At 39.1% G+C, this 22,132-nt stretch overlaps 1 protein-coding gene across 1 annotated transcript; it reads left to right on the forward strand.

Annotated features, from left to right (window-relative positions):
• The first annotated feature begins 486 nt into the window (after nucleotides 1-486).
• Nucleotides 487-21,564, forward strand: klhl2 (kelch-like family member 2). The gene is made up of 15 exons (XM_066662362.1): nucleotides 487-846; nucleotides 5,277-5,402; nucleotides 6,079-6,185; nucleotides 7,469-7,590; nucleotides 8,542-8,704; nucleotides 9,737-9,846; nucleotides 10,938-11,054; nucleotides 12,626-12,775; nucleotides 14,664-14,781; nucleotides 15,051-15,248; nucleotides 16,634-16,735; nucleotides 18,243-18,371; nucleotides 18,460-18,600; nucleotides 18,986-19,129; nucleotides 20,258-21,564. Exons 1-15 carry the CDS (start codon nucleotides 830-832, stop codon nucleotides 20,284-20,286), a joined length of 1,773 nt encoding a protein of 590 aa, XP_066518459.1. The 5' UTR covers nucleotides 487-829; the 3' UTR covers nucleotides 20,287-21,564.
• The last annotated feature ends 568 nt before the right edge of the window (nucleotides 21,565-22,132 follow it).

A 22,132-nucleotide genomic window follows, 5' to 3' on the forward strand; every position in this document is an offset into this window, starting at 1 on the left:
TAAATGGGCGGCACGGTGGCGCAGCAGGTAGTGTCGCAGTCACACAGCTCTAGGGACCTGGAGGTTGTGGGTTCGATTCCGGGTGACTGTCTGTGACGAGTTTGGTGTGTTCTCCCTGTGTCCGCGTGGGTTTCCTCCCACAGTCCAAAACACACATTGGTTGGTGGATTGGCGACTTAAAAGTGTCCGTATGTATAAGTGTGTGTGTGTTGCCCTGTGAAGGACTGGCGCCCCCTCCAGGGTGTATTCCCACCTTGCACCCAATGATTCCAGGTACGCTCTGGACGCACCATGACCCTGAACTGGATAAGGGTTACAGATAATGTATGAATATATATATATATATACCTGAACAGCTGATATATGCAGTAATGTAGAATTGCCCTTTAAACTCTTCAGACGTCTGGTTCCTATCAAATCGGACGGGGTCGCTTCTCCTTTAAGACGGTAACCGGAGAGTCATCCACGGAGACGGCGGCGCTAGCGTCGAGGCTGCGTTCGGTTACGGGAGCGTGTTTCTAGTTGTTTTTTTTTTTTATCCTACTGTCGCTCCCTGAGGTGAAATTTTAATACTAACATTAATAGTAAATCGTCTTTTGTGAGGCTTGTTCATGTTGTGTTTATGGCAGTGTTTCGGGACAGTGTGGGGACTCAGAGGAACTGCTGTTGTTTGTGTCAGAGAGAGACGTTAACGCCGTTAACGCTGTGAGGACTAAGGGGGACACGGCGGGGTTCATCTGTTAATAAACCTGGATTTTACCGAGAGGATGAAGCGCAGCTGATGGTGTTTCATTTGTGATGAGACCACGGCCTGAACACACGTACCGCCATGGAGATACATCCACTGTAAGACCACCAACACACACAACATACATCTAACTAACTGTTACTGAAAGACTTACACACACACACACACACGGTAAATCCTCAGAAACACATTCACACACAAAACAGAAATACATCCACTGCTAGACCCCTCGTACACAAACATAACACATACATCTACTATGAGACCTCCAGTACATACAAACACACAACACAGATACATGTATCTACTGTACGACCCCCAATATACAGACACTACACATATCTGCTGTAAGACCACAGACAGCGAGCATATATCGGTCCACTGGCATAAAAAAACCTGACACACCACTAACAGTAGACCACTCAGATCACTGTCCTGTACGGGATATAACTCATTTATAATCTCCTCAAACTGATTTTACATTCACAGAGACTTTTATTCTGGAAAACAAACTAATACAAATATTACCAACACCTATGAGAGATATAATAATGAGTATAAACCTGATATAAAATGATTAAATGCTGAAAATGTTGACACTGTGGTGGATTAAAATGATTTACTAATATTATTTATAAAGAACAACAAAAAGAACCTAATGAAGGAAAACAATGTAAATTGGACTGTGAATGGAAAAGTGCTCAAATGTGGCATTTTGTCTAAAATTATTTTTAAATCACCAGTTGTCCGCCCAGAAAACGCTGTGCAAAACACTAGTGGACCTCCAACTTTGCCCTCAGTGGGACAACAGTGGTCCGCCGTCTCCTTGCTATCAGGGACGTCCAATACACACACCACAAACACATACTTCTACTGTAAGAATTCCAATGTAAAACCTCCAAATTCCAATGCAAGACCTTCAAAACACACACAACACATATATACATCCACTGTAAGACCACTAATACACACAAAAATACATTCACTGTAAAACTGTCAATAAACACAACACACACACATATATATGTCCACTCTAAGACACATATGTGCCACTCTTTTGCCAGTACTTGCGAAAAAAAGTTAATAAAATAAAATAAGATAGATAGGGTTGTAGTTGTGGCGTGGCGTAATGGAACAAACCTGACCCTAAAGGCGATGTTCATAATTTTAACGATTTTTATCAAATTCTGAGGATGTTTCCTCACCGTGCTGCTCTCCAGTCTGTTAGCGTGCTCAAAAGCAGTCTAATGTGTTTATGACGCCCCAGTGTCTGTAAATGGGATAAAAAATAAATAAATAATAAATGGTCCAGTGTGCTAGGCATATTCTCTCTTTGCTCATGGTAGAAAAGTGGCATTTTGGGGGATTTTAGACAATGAAGAGACCACCACATGTTGAAAAATCATGAGCTGATCTGAGGATACTGCTCTATTCCTGCTCCATTGGTGGGTAATATTAAATTATATTTCCTGTTAATGGAACTGACTCCAAATCTGGGAGAGCGCTAACTGCATGAAAGTAATCACAGACCTAAAGTTCTACAAAACCAAAAATATCTTGAGTTAAGAATGAGTTTCTCTGGCAATTCAAACAGTGAATAAAACTTATAGACACGTTAAACTTTAACCACATTCAAATAACAGTCGTTTTTCCCCCTCAAACATACCATTCCACATATTAAAATGGAGCTTCTGAACGTAAACAAACCAGAGAATAGTGTTTGCCTACATTCGTAGACGACCTCTTTAACAGTACACCTTTATCTCTTAATAAAGGCTCCACTTACTGTGGTTCTGTTTGAGCTACAGCTGTAATTAGTCAAACCTGACCTGAACTGTAAACCCTGGGGATTTAATTTAAGCTTCAAAAGATCTTGAAGTTCAGGTTAGGTCTGGTGTAGGTGTAGCTACAGCTGTATTTGGCCATGGTAAGTACAATAACCTTGACATCAGGAACCTCAATGAAAACCAGTACTGTAGTTAAAGCTCTGATAAAAAGTCTTCAGCCCTCTACAGTCCTACATTTTTTTCAGACCTACATCTGTAGTGTTGTGGAACACAAGGGATACTATATTTCTAGGTTGGTGACTTTTGAGCAATGTGTACATAAAAGGACTTGGTGACTTCCACCTCTGAAGATAATGCTTATTCTTTCATAGAAAGTTGCCCAGGTACCATTCATTTTTCAATAAATACAATAAAGAAATGCAAAAACGAGATTTAGAGATTTTATTCTTAAAGAGAAAGAGAAATTGTGAATCCTTTGAGCTAAGCTTACAACACAATTTCTTCTTTCATAAAGGATTTTAGGGGAGATTATTGAACAAATGCTTTAAAGGGAAATGTCCCTTTTCCTCAAGTGAACAAAGTGTCTAAACCCTGTGCAAGGTGCTGCGCAAAATCAGAACGGCCCCACAGTAAAACCGACTGGGTAGCCTTGTTTCACAGTTTGTGGGTTGGCAGGCTCCAGATCCCCTTATTAAGGTGTACATACTTTTTGCCACTTATCGGTATGTAATATTAGATAATGTTCCTCAGTTAATGAAAGACCAAGTGTAATATTACTGTCTCCTTTTTTTTGCTTTCCTTTTCTTTTAGAACTTGAAAATCTGTCCTAGTTTTAACTCAAATTCATGCACAATCACTTTAATAAAATACTTTGGAATATGTTGAAAAATATTATTACCACCATAAAGCCTTATTGCCATTTTTATAGACAGTTTTAAACAAGCAGTCCTCAAAATGAATTAATTAGAAATGAATTACCAGCACCTCTTCTGTGATCAGAACAAACTAATTTAAAATAAGCAGCACACTTTCTCTGAGCAATATCATTATTCTATAAAATTTGACAAAAGGTTTGAGCTTGTCCTAGTGAAAAGCCTCAGATGTCCTCAGGGTGATTTAAATGAACCACAGCTGCAAAAATATCATAGTATCACATCCTTTTCTTTGCCCCTGGAGATTGCTGTGGCTTATATTTCACAGTCACTGCACAGAGTGGGTTTGACATATGGTCTGACTGTTATTGGAGATACACAACAACTGGGGAAATGATTGGTTGCTTCTACACTAAGTAACTTGTGTTACTTAAATCAGTGTTTCCTAGTTTCAGTCCTGGCAATAATAACACAACCTACACTGGGGCTGTGTGATTAACTGTTTCAGTCATCCTTAAACAACTATGTTACAGCAAAGTTATAAAACGGTGACTGCGTTTCTGCAGCAGTGGGGAAACACTGATTCAAATAACATGACTGACTGATTCTTACGGATACTTAAGTTTGTTCCTAGACTTTTCTCATAGTCAATTTCTCATTCATATTTAAAAGCTAGAGACTTTTTGGAGACATTCATTCATTCACTCTCTGTAGACACTACAGACACTTTTGAGTAGCCAATACACCTACATACACTTTTTTGTTTGTTTGTTTGTTTATTTATTTATTTGTTTTTGAACCCTGGGAGGAAACTGGAGCACCCGGAGAAAACCCATGGGGACACGAGGAGAACACACCAAAGAGTCACTCAGTGCGGGACTTGAACTCACACCCTCCAGTTCCCTGGAGCTGTGTGACTGAGACGCTACCTGCTGCGCCACTTTTGGGAGACATGTAGTGAGCAATTGACTGTAGATTATAAGAAGCAAACAGGTACAGGACAATATCAGTCTGACTCTGCACTCTGTATATTTTAATTATGCTCACACGCTCAGGAAAAAGAGGTACATTATTAGTCACTAAAGGTACAAATAGTGAAAATTTAACTTTTAAAGGTACAACAGTGTTTAAAAGTTCAGTTGTGTTCCCTAAAGTAATATATACATTCTCTTCTCCAGAAGGAGAGGTGAATGTTTGTACCACAGAGACCGCAAAAGGTACCACAACGGTGACACATGTTCTGACAGTGTAGGTTGACTCAGACCTTAGTTCAACCATCGCAGTACACTGTGCTAAAGACCTGGATTTGTATTGCAATAGTCCCAGACTAAATGTTTGTGATGGTGCTTAGTTTAGTTGATCTAGGGTGTGGGACAGTTATAATCTCTACTGTAGCTTTAATGTGGAAATTCTCTCTCTTATATACATTTATTTAAATAATTTTGTATATACACTAAAGTGTAAAAAAAGTGTCCGCCTCGAATTCCTTTAATTTCCAGCCGAAATCACCATCCACACAGGCCTGTAACGATAATTATATTATTGACTTATCGCACGATATATGGACATTTCCTCAATCATATTTGCTGACCTCAGTATCGCCCATTGTGTTTACTTGCATGTTTGTTTACATAAGAATGAACTACACCTGTAATTGCTTTATTACGCTATCAGGCCCACAGGCCTACGTCCACCAAGAATCAACAGCTGCTTCTCCATGCAGCATGTTTTTTAAATACAATACTGTGTGTGTGGATGTGTTTTATATAGATATGAATTCTGGAAACAGTTTAAAAGCATTAATAGCTCGTCATGTTTATACATATGTTGGAAATATGTCGTATAGAACTCTGTACTTGTGTTTTCCAGATGCACTAAACTTTGCAATCATAAAGCTTTGGAGCTGAAAGACGATGTGTGTGAGAAGCAGAGTGCTGTCACTATTAATCCACGCCACATGAGGAAAGCCTTCAGGATCATGAATGAACTGCGCAGGTGTGTTTGTGTGTTCAGTTTCACTCTGTAGCTGTCAATATCGACATGTTTGTGTTTATTATACAAAGGAATGAAACAAATAACAGACAGGGTTTGGGACTCTGTTGGAGCAAGAAACAATACCATATTTTATTAACTAGTACCAGTGTTTTAATATATTCTGGAGTTTGTCTAGTGGGGACTTTTACCAGCAATATATTTCAGTTAGGGCTGAACAACAATTCAATATTTATGTATATATATATTCCATCCATCCATCCATCCATTATCTGTAACCGCTTATCCAATTTAGGGTCGCGGGGGGTCCAGAGCCTACCTGGAATCATTGGGCGCAAGGCGGGAATACACCCTGGAGGGGACGCCAGTCCTTCACAGGGCTATATATATATATATTGCAATATACATTTTTTTTAGTTTAAAAATATTAATATTGACAAAGCCAAGAGGTTGTTGTTTGATGGTGATATCAAGTTGTTTCAGTTCTTGGCAGTTTTTCTGTGGCTTTTCTTTATTGTTCATATAAATATCGGAATTATATCATATTGATTGTAATTAAGAAATTTATTGTGATATAAATATTATCCATATCGTCCAGCTCTAATTTCAGTCCTGAATTGTGAACTTGTTGAAAGAGAAGTGCTGTTGTAATTGAATCCTTCTGTTTGTTTTTTACCAGTCAAAGTGTATTGTGTGATGTGACCATTGTTGCGGAGGATGTGGAGATTGCAGCACATAGAGTGGTTTTAGCTGCTGGGAGCCCGTATTTCCATGCAATGTTCACTGGTAAGGAAGAATACACAATATCAGACAAACATAGATATATACGTGTTCACATATCAACTATATACTATAAAATTACTTGCTCACTAGAAATGCTTAGTAATTTGAGTGACCAATGGAAGCATAATAAAGCCATGTTTAGCAGTTTGACATTCTCCTCAAGGGGGTGCTGTTAACACTCAGTTTGCCTTGTTTGACTGAAATAGTGATTTATGTTTGTAGTTACTAATTTCATGTAAATAACCTAAGCTTAAATGTTTGATAAATATATGTAATGTATACAATAACATGCAACGTGTGCCCCTTTAGAAAAACTTTCCAGAAATTTGGAATGTCATACCTTCTGATACGCAGTTGATATCAGCTGTATTTTCTCCACAAGCATGGGGGAAAACTTTCCTTGTACAGGCTCTCTGAATGAAATAAGCTAGGCTTTGGTTAACCTATAACTTCTTTCAGCGTAATGAGAGCAAATCTGAGGTTATCATCTTTGGTCCATTGCCAAGCTCCCAAATTATTGGTGATGATTTGATGTTTTGATGATGACCCCTCTTCCTGTATTTTCTGATGCTGGCTGTGGAATTCCTTTCCTCATGATATTAGTTCAACTAATATATATTGAGGAATTCAATCCTGGTTTAAGACCTACATTTTTTTCCCCGCCTGGCTTATGACGGTGGTTAACCTTGTGATCTCTACATTAGTTTTCAAATTGGCTCTCATTTTATTATTTCTGGCATTCTAACATTCTTAATGGTGTATTAACATTTTCCTGAATCTTATTTTGAATTGTTTTCCTCTGTTGTTTCTCTACCTCTGTCCAGTTTTCTCAGTTAAGGTTTTGTTATTGTTTTAGCTGCTGTACAACACTTTGGTCAGCTTTGGCTTTTAAATGCGCTTTATAAATACGTTGGACTGAATTGAATATAACAACTTGAATAATGGCTAGATCACTCAAATTAGTAAACTTAATGACAGCTCTTAAATCAGCAGTTTTGAAAATGATGGGACTGTAAGGAACGGGTGCGCTGACATCCAGCATGTCTACTGAATGTATTGTGTGTATATTTTGTATGTTTCACGGCTGATGGTTTATGTGTGTATTCTACATACAGAGATCATTTGGTGTGGGTTTGTGTACCTGTTCAATATTTATGAGAATGTGGCCTGTTTGAGGACGATGTGTCACCAGGGTGGTAATTTGTGAGAGGATGTGTCACATTGCTGATGATACTCTGTGTAGGTGTAAGTCTTTCTGGCTGATGATTGTGTGTGTGTGTGTGTAGGTGAGATGACTGAAAGCAGACAGAAGAAAGTCCGGATAAAGGAGATAGATGGCTGGACTCTGGGAATGTTGATCGACTATGTTTACACTGCTGAGATACAGGTCACTGAAGAGAATGTTCAGGTAATACATGTTAATCATTTCTCCTCTTGACTGGACCCTTTCTTATGTGCAGTGGCAGAAATATTTATGCCATTAATCTGTGCTGATTATGCATTCGCCCCTCTAGATGTGGAGGGATGAAGTAGGCACAACCTTGGAAAACCAGCTATTTTCCTTGATTTCTTTCCCCCAAACTATTGGTTTCTAAATATTAATATTGAATGATAAACCTTTATTTCTTTCTGTCTTATTTTCTATCTTTCTTTCACCCAGCAGAGGTGCTGAGGGAATTAAGGTTTCAATTACACATTTTCCCCATATTTTATTTTCTCTTTGTGTTCTACTTGTCCTTTTGGTTCATGAGGCAATCGCAGCTTTTAATGAAATCTTCAGGAAATTCTGGGTGTTTTTGTGGGTGGTGTGTGTGTGAGTGGGTGGTGTTTTAGTGCTCTGTGTGTGTAAAAACACTTCAGGTCTAAGAAGTAGACGCTAACGGTTGGTGCTTTTCAGCTTGGCGTAGATTGAAACTCTCAAGTTGAAACAAGGTGAAATAAGCCAGGTTTACATCCAGATGTTTGTACAGTGTCCTGCATCATAATTGGCCTAATACAATACGACAAGCATTTCTCGTGCAGTGGGAGTGTGTAAGTGTTAGTGAAATGTGTAAAGGCACAATTTAAAACTAAAAGATACATTCATATTTTGGAGTAACACATGCTGCCTTCTGAATGAGGTCTTTTAAGTGGCGGTCCAGGCCTATTTTAACATAACAGAACCATACAGCCCCATACAGTTTTGCAATTTATTGCTTGTTAAATGGAACAGTAGGATTGTACATTCCCAAAATGATCATAAATTTAAGACAAAGTTGATTTATCACTGATCATAGTGCTCTCTTCCCTTCCATTTTATTATCATTGTATTTGGAGAGTATGTGTAATATACTCCAGATGTTGTTTTTTTTATGCATAGGTGCTGCTGCCAGCTGCTGGTCTGCTTCAGCTGCAGGAAGTGAAGAGAGCTTGCTGCGAATTTCTGTCGACTCAGCTTCACCCCACCAATTGCCTGGGCATCCGCGCATTCGCTGACCTGCATGCCTGCTGCGACCTCCTCAACCTCGCCAATACCTACGCAGGTGTGTGTGTGTGTTTGTGGATCCTGAGCCGTCAACACTTTTACAGAAATGCCTGGTGTGTGTTTTTCTCCCGGACAATAGGTTGATGCAAACTGATACCACAATTAACAAGTAAGCCTGTGACAATGCTTAAAACATGATAATCACAGTGTTGGCAAGGAGAAATATTAGATAATAATAGCCTGTGATGGGATACATTTTTCAATGCATATGCCTGGGGTTTCTGCATTATCCAAGTGCAGTTTGAGTTTCATGTTTCTTTAGAGACACTTTTAATTGAAATCCAGAGCCCTATCACTTCACAGAAAAGACCCTTTGGACCTTGAAAGGTAGTTAGATTTTTTTTCTCACTATTCATCATTTTAAATGAATAAATATCTTGAGTTCACAGAGGTCTGTAGAAGTAATGGGTGAAAGAGCAACTGTGAGCCCACTGAGGTTGGCTGTAGGGACTTTGCAGGGCAGTCTCCTTGGAATTGGACGGTTGCATCAGAGAAGAGCCATCAAAACCATAATTGATGCAGATGACAGGGCATCAATGTGGCTGATTGGTGTAGCACATTACTTGACTTAAGTCAGAGGATGATCAATCCCAGCTGGGTGGCGCAGGAGAGGGTGTCTGATGATCTAAGACCTGAAACACCTTATGGCCCTGGGTTCATCACTGAACATGTGTCCAGGTTGCACCACGTGGTGTATCTGAGACAATTAATAGCCATGAACCTTATGAAGTGGGAGTGTGCGTGTTGATTTATTTGTAGAGGCCTCTTAACCCTAGTGTTTACTTGGGAGGAAGCAAATAAGTGTTTCAAAAACATGCAACAATTTATATTAATATTATATTGTTAATGCATTTTGGCGATTTGGGTTTTTTGGGGGAATATTTTTCTTCTATATCCCTACCCCTCACTTTTCTCTTTGTCTTTCTGTATCTCTCGCTCTCTCTATACCTCTCTCTCTCTATCTATATATCTATATACACCTCTCTCTCTCTCTCTCTCTCTCTCTCTCTCTCTTTCTCTCTCTCCACAGAGCAGCACTTCTCAGAAGTTGTACAATGTGAGGAGTTCCTGAACCTGGGCATGGAACAGGTCTGCAGCCTCATCGCTAGTGACAAACTTACAATACCAACTGAGGAGAAGGTACAGCACACACTCACAGGTTTATATTTCAATATTAAAATGTCCTAATTGTTTCTACACACTTTGTACATATTTATCAGTGTGTCCTCTTGGTCCACCTTGTAGATGTAAAATCAGTGACCGTAGCTCATCTGTTGTTGCACACTTTGGGGGTTGGTCATCGTCTAGTCCTTCATCAGTGGTCACAAGATGCATTTTGCCTGGATATTTTTTGCTTGGTGGACGATTCAGCAGAGTCCAGCAGTGACATAGAGGGTTTTAAAAACTCTACCAACACTGCTGTGTCTGATCCACTCCGGCCAGCTTACGTTAACATACGTAACAAGCCGCCACGTCATTATCACTGTAGCATTGAGAGTAATCCACCAATTTATTTCCAGTTTATTTTCGGTATTTACGAATTATTGCCAAAATTTAATTAGCTGAAATGCTAAAATATTAATAGTGACCATGTATAAATGCAGTCAATGCATTATCTGATCCTGAATTTGTTTACTACTGCACATGCATCAGGGCACACTTGACTATGCCATGCTGACTTGCAGCTTCATCACCATGGCAACTTGCCGCATGTGATAGTAGCATCCAGGGAGATGCTGCGGTTGGCAAGCCAAGGCTCTTTCGTCGTCTAGGAAACAGGAGATGAGTAGAGGCCTCGTGGCTGTTTGGGTTGCCGTGGAAACTTTACTCCTGTGGTGTCTGAAACTAAAATTTTTTTTTTTTTTTTAATGGTGATACACAGAGCTGCACTTAATAGTCATATCTGGGTCCTCATGCAATGTTCACAGACATGTGATCAAGGCAACCGTGGCCTAATGATTAGAAAATTGGTCTTGGGACGGGATCTGAAGTGAAGGAACAATAATATCTGCCCTCTCAGTCCATGATTGAGTAAGGCACCCAACACCTAAAAGCTCCCTTTGAGGTTCGTTGCCCACTGCTCTGGATGTGTTCACTTTCCCTTATAACCAGTGTGTGTGTGTGTGTGTATTTCACAGATGGATTTAATGCAGAACTCAAATTTAATTGCACTTTTGTTCAATGACCATAAAGCATGAATTTTGTTTAATTTAATATGTGTTTGTTTCTAGGTATTTGAAGCTGTCATTGCATGGGTAAAACACGATAAAGATGTGAGACAAGAACATATGGCTCATCTGATGGAACACGTGCGGCTGCCTCTCCTCTCCAGAGAGTATCTTGTGCAGGTGTGTGTTTGTTAGTGTGCATTAGGCCTCAGCACTAATTTACAGACACACATGCACTAGGCATGGGAGATGCACTATATATCCATAAGCCTGTAGCTACCCATGGTTATTTTAAGTAATTATCTCCCACGAAAGCAGTCTGATCACATGTGCATGTACAGCCTTTGTAATATGTATGGAAAAGAATGACATTAAATGGGACTGACACACAAGCCTAAAGAGGCAATGATTAAGCGTAGTCTAGAAGGGTAAAAGGACCCCAAACACTGGCCTGTGGAGCAGTGGGACTGCATTTTCTTGTTTATGAACATCATTACAGTACCTATGGTATGAGCTGGAGTAGTGTTTGTCTAACCTGTCATCTCTACTACTCTTGGAATGCTGTCAAAATCTTCATTCATTCATTCATTCATTATCTGTAACCACTTATCCAGTTCAGGGTCGCGGTGGGTCTAGAGCCTACCTGGAATCATTGGGCGCAAGGTGGGAATACACCCTGGAGGGGGCGCCAGTCCTTCACAGGGCAACACACACACACTCACACCTACGGACACTTTTGAGTCTACTAAAATGACTTGATAGCACCCCCTTCTGGAGAAACTTTAGGGTTCTAGACATTAGCAGTGAGCATTTTTACAGGCTTTGAGAACGCAATGATATTTAAATATTAAAAAAAAAGAAAAGAAAAAGCCTGCCCCAATAATTCATAATAATTAAAGTATAGTAATCATCTGTGATGGAAGAGATCCACTTTTTATTTCTTTAATCTACTGATGCCCTGATACACTGCAGTGATATTGATGATAATACTGGTCTTATTAACCTGATTGGGTGTCTACCAGATAATTTTTATTTTACATAAATACTTTGGTATTTCTTTTAATACCAAATGTTTATGAAAACTTGCTCAGCCAATATTTCCCCTTAAATGATATTAATGTAAAATTTGCCCCCCTCCGATGCGGTAATAGCTTTTAACTCAGCACTGCTGGAAACTACACTGTAACTTCTGAAGGAAGGAAATCACTCCCCTGCTCCACATTGATTGAAGGACAGTGCTGTAAATGTGATATTCACCCTACAACTGTAGGGGGAGCCCATGAGCAACTATACTAGATTGAACCTAGTGTTACTTTTAAGAATTGCTGTGAGAACGTGGTGCCAGTCAGCCACAAGGTTGTTAGTGAGTTCGGGTGGTGATTAGTTCTGGATCACAAGATCACAAATGCCATTTCATCTCATCCTATAGGACTTGGATGGATATCACTGCAGACAACACAGTTCCAGTGCCTCAGTGCAGGGGGCTTTATAGACCTTTAGCTGACTCATTGTATTGCGCATGGTGACCATAAGCTCATGTGCAGCTGCTCCATAGAGTTTGTATCATCTTTTGGAGATAAACCTGTGTGCACACAACTAAACATTTATGTCCGCAGTGGGTATACCTAATTTATGTCTATAAACAAACGTTTGGACCTGTAGTGTATTCATGTCATTTTTGAGAAGTTAAATAGTTATTATTTATGTAACAATGATATTGAAAGTATGTCAATGTTGAATTGGTCATGCAGAGGGTGGAGGAAGAGTCGCTGGTGAAAAACAGCAGTGCCTGTAAAGACTACTTGATTGAAGCCATGAAGTACCACTTGCTGCCTGCGGACCAGCGGTCCATGATGAAGACCGTTCGCACCAGAGTGCGCACACCCGTCAGTTACCCGAAGGTTAGTGCTTGTATGTGTGTTATTTGTGCTTTCATTTCTCTGGACGTTGTTAGGTGGTACCTGTTGTATATTCCACAGAACATGTTAATTACTCATTAATACAATAAGTTATTAATGCCACTAAATTTTAAAAGCTGTTAATGCTTTTTCTTAGTTTGACCGAAGTTTTTCAGAAGTTTGTAATTCCACCCTGAAGACCAGATGTAGGTTGAAACACAGGTTCCAGTGCCCATGATAACATTCTAGATAAAAAGACATCGCAGTAGCTGTAAATGACTACTGTAGCGTCTGTCTGTCTATCGTATCATTTACCATCGAAACTCATCACTCGTGTCAACGTTATCAGTAATGCCTTTAATTTCAGCACTGGAAAATGACAGAAAACTTACTTGGGAGAGAACTATGGGTAAATAAGCAGCAAACTAACAAACACAAAGTGGAAAACTCTCCCTTTTTAAACTGAGTAATATTTGGTAACCTTTAATAAATTAACAAATAATCAATAAAACATTTTGCCTGCATTTAAAATAGAAAAGTTTTTAAATTTATTTTTATTTATTTATTTTAGATGTAGTTTTGCATCAGGACAAATTTGTTTTACAGAACAGAGTTCATTATTCAATTAGATTTTATGCATCCTTGACTGGACCTGTTTTATCTGTATTTGTCTGGCTGTGTTTTACTGGTAAATTGTCAGCAATTCAAGTAGAAAGCAAAATAATTAAGAAATAAAATGTGATAAAAATGCTGACTCACTTGCTGACGTACACAAAAGCCTGTTGCAATGTAAGTGATTTCAGACCAGCTTCTTTACTCCATTATTCTGCTCTTTTCTCTTATGCAACTGATTCAGTTATCAGCTAATTGTAGAGCCCACCATGGCTATGTTACTTGTGCATTAGGCACTAAACATGAAACTATGCAGGGCATGGGTTCTCAAGGCTGGCTCCCTGACAAGAAGCATTTACATATGATTTATTCAGAACATTTTTATTATTATTATTATTATCCCTATTATTATTATTATTAAAATTATGATCATTATCAGTACATCATTATCAAAAGAAACAGGAATAATAGTCTTTTTGTTTTTACATTCCTTTATTTCCTTTATTTGCCTTTTACTAGATCTTTGGATGTTTTGTTTTATGACACTTATTCATCAAATTTGTGTATGGACAAATCTGAATGTAAGATGAGTGTGCCAGTTTCACAAATCATTTTTCTTTCATCAATTTCATCTCTGCCATTAATATCAAACTCATGTGGGGTCAGCATGTGTGTTCATTTCAGGCTGATGCTTGAAAATGCTTGATTTGAGGTTAAATAATCTAAATATGTTCCTGTATCAACCATTTATATTAGCACACAGCTCCAGGGACCTGGAGGTTGTGGGTTCAAATCCCATTCTGGGTGACTGTGAGAAATTTGGTGTGTTCTCCCTGTGTCCGCATGGGTTTCCTCACACAGTCCACGTTGGTAGGTGGATTGGTGACTCAAAAGTGTCCGTAGGTGTGAGTCAATGTGTGAGTCTGTGTTGCCCTGTGAAGGGCTGGCACCCCCTCCAGGGTGTGTTCCTGCCTTGTGCCCAATGATAGGCGCCGGACCCACCGCAACCCTGAACTGGATAAGCACTTAAAGACAATGAATGAATGAACCATCATATTAGTATGAAGGACATTTTGTTCACTTCACATTATATTATTTTAAAGGTTGTATAAATAATTTTAAACTCTGTCCAGTAGAGGTCCAGTGCACTCACTGCTCAATCCAGAACTTTACAAGATGACAACCATTGGCTCAGGAGGTGCGGAATTATTTATTCTTATTGGCACAGTGAAAAAATACCTACATGAAAAGTCTAAGTGTGTGTGTGCGCATTTTGCAGGTAATGGTGGTTGTTGGGGGGCAGGCTCCTAAAGCTATCCGCAGTGTAGAGTGTTACGACTTTGAAGAGGAGCGATGGTTCCAAGTGGCGGAATTACCATCCAGACGATGCAGAGCAGGTAAACGGACCATTTTCTTTGTTCATAATTTGAAGTGGTGTCAAAGTAAATGCATAATTAATCTACTAAAGCAATAACTTATAAGTAGCAATTACATTTCTGAATTCCATTACTACATTCCCATTTTCTCTAATATTATGGCTGTTTGGGGTGAGAGAATGCACATGAGTGGTACTTTGACTATAAGTTTTAAATGGAAAACAACTAATTTAATTGCCATATAATTTTCTGATGCACGACACTCTTTGTGTGTGTGTGTTCGTTTACAGGTGTGGTGTACATGGGTGGAGTAGTGTATGCTGTTGGAGGTTTTAATGGTTCTCTGAGAGTGAGGACAGTGGATGCGTATGACCCAGTGAAGGATGAATGGTGCTGTGTGAGCAGTATGCAGGATCGGAGATCAACACTAGGGGCTGCTGTTCTTAATGGACTGCTCTACGCTGTGGGCGGCTTCGATGGCAGCACAGGTAACAGAATGATTGAGACTCTGAGACTAATCACAAATGCCTCACAGTATTGTGTGCCGTTCTAAGGTTTGTAGGTGCCACGAATAGTTCGAGTTCTGCTTTTAAAGGACACATTCAATTGCACATGAACAACTTGTGCAGTCCCCACAGAAAAACATCAGATGGGATGCAGTGGGGCTGCTGCAAATCATGCCCAATGCTGGTTGTTGGTTACAGTGGTATGAAGCCTTCCAGCGTTTGGTTGTGAAGCCGCGAGGAAGCTATTTATTTACATGACATCACTAATATTTATGTAGCGGAATGCATTAAGATCATCACTGATCTCCTTTTTAAAAGAGTGGAAGCTGGTACTGCACAGTGGAATGACAATATGGGTTTTGATGCTCTTCGTTTTGGAAGAATAATTGGTTAAGCGAGGGAATATAATTTCTAAACACACACAAAGCCACAATGTTATTAGTTTACAGCAAGCATACACATTTGTCTAGTTCCTCTGGTGTGGATTAAACCTGAACTGCAGTGTCAATGAGGAATCATCATCAGGTATATTAATAAGTCTAGACTTAAGGCTTTATCAGGTAAACAAACTGTAATAGTTTGTGGTAGTAACTACATGAATTTACAGATATCTAATGAGATATTTGCAAATATATGCATTTTTGCCGCTTTTTAACTGCATGGTAAATATTTTACTCAACTCAACTCTGCTCGGCTCTACTCACTTTTTGGAACCTGGTACCTGGGTTGTTTTCCACTACAACAGCTCCTTCCTGAAATGTGGCCAGTGATGTCACAAAGATGTCACCACCTCTAACTAGGACCGTTGTATTTGGAAACCACAACAATGGCAGCGGTGATGCTGAGCGTTGTTTATTTATCATGTATTCAGGAATTGCACATCAGTTCAGACAGACCAGTATAGTGTTTTTGTTTTTTTCCCCCTAGTTCCGTTTTGCATGGTCCTTTTTTCAGTCACCAATCCAATGACCACAGTGTAATTTTACGAGCTGTCAGTGTGAGTTGAATAAAAACAAATCTCCAATCTCCAAACTAGCAACTTTACAGAAGAAGGAGAAAAAACCTTTCAGTCTTTCATTGGAAGTCAATGTAAAAAGGTTCTTGTGGAACATGTGAGCAGGTACTCAAAAATTACACAGTTCCAAGTACAAGGTACCAAATTTCACTAATGGAAATGTAAAAAAGCCAAATAGAGTAAAATTGAGTAGGTACCATACAGTGGAAAAGGACCATTAGATACTTTTTTCTAACATGTAATAGGCTCAATTTTTCTTCCACAAATTCCAAGCTTAAGCAGTGTAAACATGGACCCCTTCTAAACCTGAACACTGATGTAGGTAATATAAAGTGTTGCTTTTGTTTCTCAGGTCTGGCTACTGTTGAAGCATACAATTCTAAGACCAACGAATGGTTCCACGTAGCTCCTATGAACACTCGGCGCAGCAGTGTGGGAGTGGGTGTGGTCGGAGGTGAGTGTGAGCAATCACAGTCCCTATACAGAGTAGCCTTTTTTGTTTAGAGTCCACTAGGAGAATATGCAGGGAGCATGTGATATGTGGAAGATTTGAATGTGCGTTATTAATAACACTAGTGATGTCCCGATCAAGTTTATTTGCCCCAGATTCCGATCCAAGTCTTTTTAATATTATCTGCCTGTACACAGTCCTGATCCGATGCTTATAATTTCCTAGATAGTACTGTTACACAGTGCACACTTCAAATACATTTATAGTTCTTATAATCAGCCCAGTGTATCTGCTTGACACTGAATATCTCACATTAAGTAAGAAATTACCTGCACCAAAGCTGCTGCTTTTTTAAATTTTTTTATTTATTTAACAAAGTAAACTTTGAAGAACGTCTTCACAAGCAGTTCGTATAAGTTTAGTGTAGTATTGCAGTAGTAAAAATAGAACATTTCAAAGAAAGTATTATAATCCCAATACCACTTAATATTTACAGTCACAACAAATAAAAAACACTGTTTCTCTCAGTCCAGTTAAGAGTGAAGCTGCCGCTCAGTAAAATAATGCTCTAATCAGCCCTGATACCAACCTTTGAGATTAGATCAGGACATCTGTTTAACGCAATTTTGTTTTTGTTTGTTTGAAATGTTTGTATAAGGCCAGACTGAAGCTGAGCTGTGTGCGCACTGCTTGTCGCTTTGATAGAATCTGCGATGTTGGCCCTCTCTCAAATAATGCTTTTAAATGCCTTTTTATATTACCTTCAGGAGACTGCATTAAACATTGCTCACTGGAAATCTAGGGTTAAAGCAACACTAGGTAATATTTGGTGTTTGGGCTCCCTCTACAGTTGCAGAGTGTAATTCACTTTTGCAGCACTTTCCTGGTATCAAGGGGAATGGGAGGGAGAAGGGAGGGTTGGTGTTTTCCTACCTGCCTCCACGAGTTACGCAGTGCAGTTTCTGTTACAGGTCAGTGAAGGATCCCCATGATATTGAAGCTGTAATTTATGGTGAAATAATATCTAGTGTTAAATCAACAAGAAGCAAACTACCAAAAGCATCAATAAATTGGACAGCTACAGTTCTCTTTAAGAAGATTTAAGAGATGTATCTCTTGAGAGTGCAGATGTTTAGTGCACAGTGTCTATACAGTTGCTGAGTTTTTCATCTTGGGAAAAACATACATACATTTATGTAGCATAACATTTGCACAGACCATATTTTTGTGCAAACAGAGAGTAAATAAGCATTAAGTAAGTAAGTGTTAACTTATGTCAATAAAATATGGAAAATAGGCAAAATTATATATATATATACTTTTTGTATACTGTATAACGTTTACATATGCCTTTTTAAAGCACTGGTTTTAGAATGGAAATATCAATAAATGATCATCTAAAGTTCAATCCTAATGGTTTTCCCCCCTCATTTACTCATGAAATATGTGTGTTTGGGCTTTGATATACAGGTAGTCACTCTGATGAGCTGTGTGTGTGTTTTATATATAGGTACACTGTATGCTGTTGGAGGATATGATGGAGCGACGCGCCAGTGTCTGAGTACTGTAGAGGCCTATAACCCCAACACTAATGAGTGGACATACATAGCAGAGATGGGCACCCGGAGAAGTGGAGCAGGTTACACACATGCACACGCGCAGACACAGGCAAGCATTACACTTAATAAACAGCTGGCTGTTTTATAATCTGCGTTTGTGACTGACAGGTGTGGGTGTGCTGAAAGGCCTGCTGTATGCTGTAGGTGGACATGATGGCCCATTGGTCAGGAAAAGCTGCGAGGTGTTTGACCCTGCCTCCAGTACCTGGAAGCAGGTGGCCGACATGAACATGTGCCGTCGAAATGCAGGTAGAGAAACCTAAAAATGACCTTTGAATGTTGACTGTTGCTCTGTTGGTTAGTTTAGGTTAAGTCTAGTTCAGAGGGGATTAAATTCTCATGAGATCTTGAGGTAAATAGCTTTTTTAAAAAAAATACCAGGTGTGTCTGTGTTATTTTATCGCTGTCTGGATAGTTCTGATGAATTTATAGGCTTGTTTACCTACTGTTTTTCACAAAGCTCTGTGCAGCGTCAGCTATACTCATGTATACAGTTTACAGTAGGACTGATCAATAAAGATTCTAAATGATACAAAATTTTTTTATTTAAGATCATGCTTGGCATAACACTACAATGTTCCATTCCCAAAACTGAGTTTGGAATAAATATATGCATGCGTATGTGTGTTTCTAGGTGTGTGTTCAGTCAGTAATCTGCTATATGTGATCGGAGGTGATGATGGTTCCTGTAACCTGGCATCGGCGGAGTATTATAACCCTAGCACAGACAAGTGGACCATATTACCAACCTGCATGAGTACTGGACGCAGCTATGCAGGTTAGAGAGAGAGAGAATGTTTATACTTTAATGACTCTCATGACAGCAGTAGTTAATGATTCACCATTTTAAACCAGCGGGATCAGTCAGATTTGTTTTAACTCCATAATGTAGACATTTGGCACATCATGTGGAGTACAAAAAAAAAAGGTTGAACAAAATGTTCTGTTTGTGAACTACATTTGTAGTTGTTTGAGCAACTAAATACAGGCAAAATAGAAATCCATTTCATCCGTTTAAATGTGCAAATATGAAACTAAAAATAATAATAATAAATTAATTAATTCATGTTACATTAATTAAAAACATAAAATAATTATATAAAATGTGTCGAGTGTGATGGTACAAATATGCACACCCAGCTCCAGTTCTATTTATGTGAACAACTTTTAGCAACTGTGGATGTATGACTGGCACCGACTAGCCAATCAGCATAGTGCCCACTCACTCACCAATCTGAAAGCTGCCTACTGAGTAGCCAATCAGGGAGAAAAAGATTCCAGCGCCTTCGGTTTACCTGTGTCAGTAGGAGAGAAAATTTAAGGTCTCGATTTATTTTAAGTACCTCAAGGGCGAACTTCCCTTTATTAAGTCTCTGTGGCATTATGTTGGGAAGCAGCTGTAAAGATGTTTTTTAAGCTCACAATATTTTTGTTTTCATATTTACACATTTCAGTTAATTAGTGGATTAGGATTTTGCGTGTCTGTAGTTGTACAAACACAACCGCAAATGCCCACTCTTTTACAAGCTCAAAAATATATTTGACCTATTTTTATTATTCTTTACTCCATAATATCTAGGCTTGTACGTTTGTGAGGCACTAGATATGTTTGTAGAAAGTAACAGACACACCTGGTGGCCGTTGCTATATTTTAGGCACATAAATTTGCCTTGTATTATTGTTTTCCCATGAGACCACTTTTAACATTTCTGTGGGTTTTTAAAAGCAAAACATCTTTTTATCCCTTTTACTTAAACATGATGTTTTTATTACACACACACACACACACACTCTCTCTCACTCAAAGCGTTTATCAAGATCACTATTAAGTTTTTTCACTTCAGGCACACTGTTTGTCCTTTATCTATCAGTGCATTTGACTAATTTGCCTGTGATTGGTTTGTAGGTGTGACGGTGATTGACAAACCTCTTTGAGTGTTTGGAGCTGAACCCTGTTGAAGTGGAAGCTGATGTGATGCTGAAGAGTGGCTCACACTGAAGCTCTTATCGAGGCTGAAGCTTCGCCCTGAAGCTGCTTCACTATGGAGAAGGCCTGACGAACACTACTCTCTCTCTCTCTCTCTCTCTCTCTCTCTCTCATATATACACACACACACACACACATACACACTCCAAACAAATGTGCTCTTAAACATTCTCTAAATACACTGCACTTATTTAAACACTCATAAACACATACTCTTTCTTTCTCTTTCTAATGAGAGTAGTAAACAGTGTGGCGAAGATTATTGCACTTTTTGCAGTGAAGTACTAACCAAGTGGGAGTAAAGGTTCCAACCCTAACACAACTGTTGCAGCTTGTGAGATCAGACCTAGTGCGGAATTACAAGAATGCTCCGTAAAACACTTGAGTAAAAAACAGAGCTTCCGCGAGTCTGATCTCGGAAGGGGTGGAAGACGGGAAGGAACCTCTTGGTGAACGTTTTTTGAGTCGTGATATGGACCGGGCACTTTCTCGCCTTTGCTGAAGCTTGACGCTCCAGTGCTTGTGAGGTCAAGTTTTTCTGAAAGAAGGATGGATTAATTCTGAAGCTGATTGCCACTTTTCCTGCTGGAAACAAGTGCTGTTTGCCTGCAAACTACGGCGGCCTCGATCGCGGTGGAAAAAAAAGAAAAAAGAACGAAGCAAACCTGGGAGGTTACTTGCACATTACTTGAGTTTGTTTGCCAAACTTGTGTTTTGAAGAGTCTTAATTCTGACTATTTGCATTCGTTTGATTTTTTCTTATGGAACTTGTCTTTTTAATTGTGATCCGGTTTTGCGTGTGAATTGCGGTTGTTGATATATTAGTGATGCGCTGATCTCTTGCTGGCTGCTGGCTGCTTGGACATGGACACGCTTTTTTTGCATGGATCTCGGTTCTCGTGTCCTCTCTGTGTGCGTACTGTTTTTAAACTACTGCTGTAGTCCATTCAGTGAAGAATGTGACGCTTCTCTCTCAACCAACTGTCCTGAACACTGACCAAATGTATGGAACGACTCCTTTTTCTTTCCTTTCCTTTTTTCCTTTCTTGTTTCTTTTCCTGTGACCTTTCTTTTTCTCTACCTCCAATCTGTCTAATCTTAATCTTGTATGCCCTCTTTCTATTATTAATCAATAAAAATAATTATAATCATGAGTATTAACTGTTGCTAAGTGTCGGTCAAGAGGAATGCCGTGTACTTGAAATGTTTCATAAATTGTTTTATATTATGAAAAATAAACATGCTTCTTGTATTTAAACAGAACCTTAAAATATGAGTGTGTGAATTTATACATCTTTAGAATAAATTACAGAAAATCAATGAAATGGACTAACCAATAAGTTTAACGAAAATAATCCTCACTTTTTTCAGGTCTGCTGTTTAAAAGCTGAAACTTTAAGAGACTGTACATAGACACTATATTACCAAAAGATTTCACTGTATAAAATGTATAAAACCAAGTACTGATTGTTTGTATTTCGAATGAGTCACTCTCAGAAGCTCAGTGAATTCCAGTGTTAGAATGCCACTTGTGCAACAGGCCTGGTTGTGAAATATCCTTACTACTTATATATTCCATGGTCAACTGTCTGTGATTAGTGATTAGAAGCGACAGAAATTCAGCCACAAAATGGTAGGCCCCGTAAAAAGGAGCAGGTCAGTGAATGCTGAGGTGCATAGAGTGCAGAGCTTGCCAACTTTCCGCAAAGTCTGTGTGGTCTTCAGATTAGCTCAAGAACAGTGCTTGGAGAGCTTCAAGGAATGGGTTTCCATGGCAGAGAAGCTACATCCAAG

Source organism: Hoplias malabaricus, chromosome 2 (assembly GCF_029633855.1).
Source record: "Hoplias malabaricus isolate fHopMal1 chromosome 2, fHopMal1.hap1, whole genome shotgun sequence".
NCBI classification, from domain to species: Eukaryota; Metazoa; Chordata; class Actinopteri; order Characiformes; family Erythrinidae; genus Hoplias; species Hoplias malabaricus.

Bases quoted from the DNA above. Each gene is read 5' to 3' on its own strand.
- klhl2 (XM_066662362.1), top strand. The intron at 9,847-10,937 runs GTACAGCACACA...GTTTGTTTCTAG, and splicing joins CAATACCAACTGAGGAGAAG to GTATTTGAAGCTGTCATTGC. The intron at 16,736-18,242 runs GTGAGTGTGAGC...TTTTATATATAG, and splicing joins GGGAGTGGGTGTGGTCGGAG to GTACACTGTATGCTGTTGGA.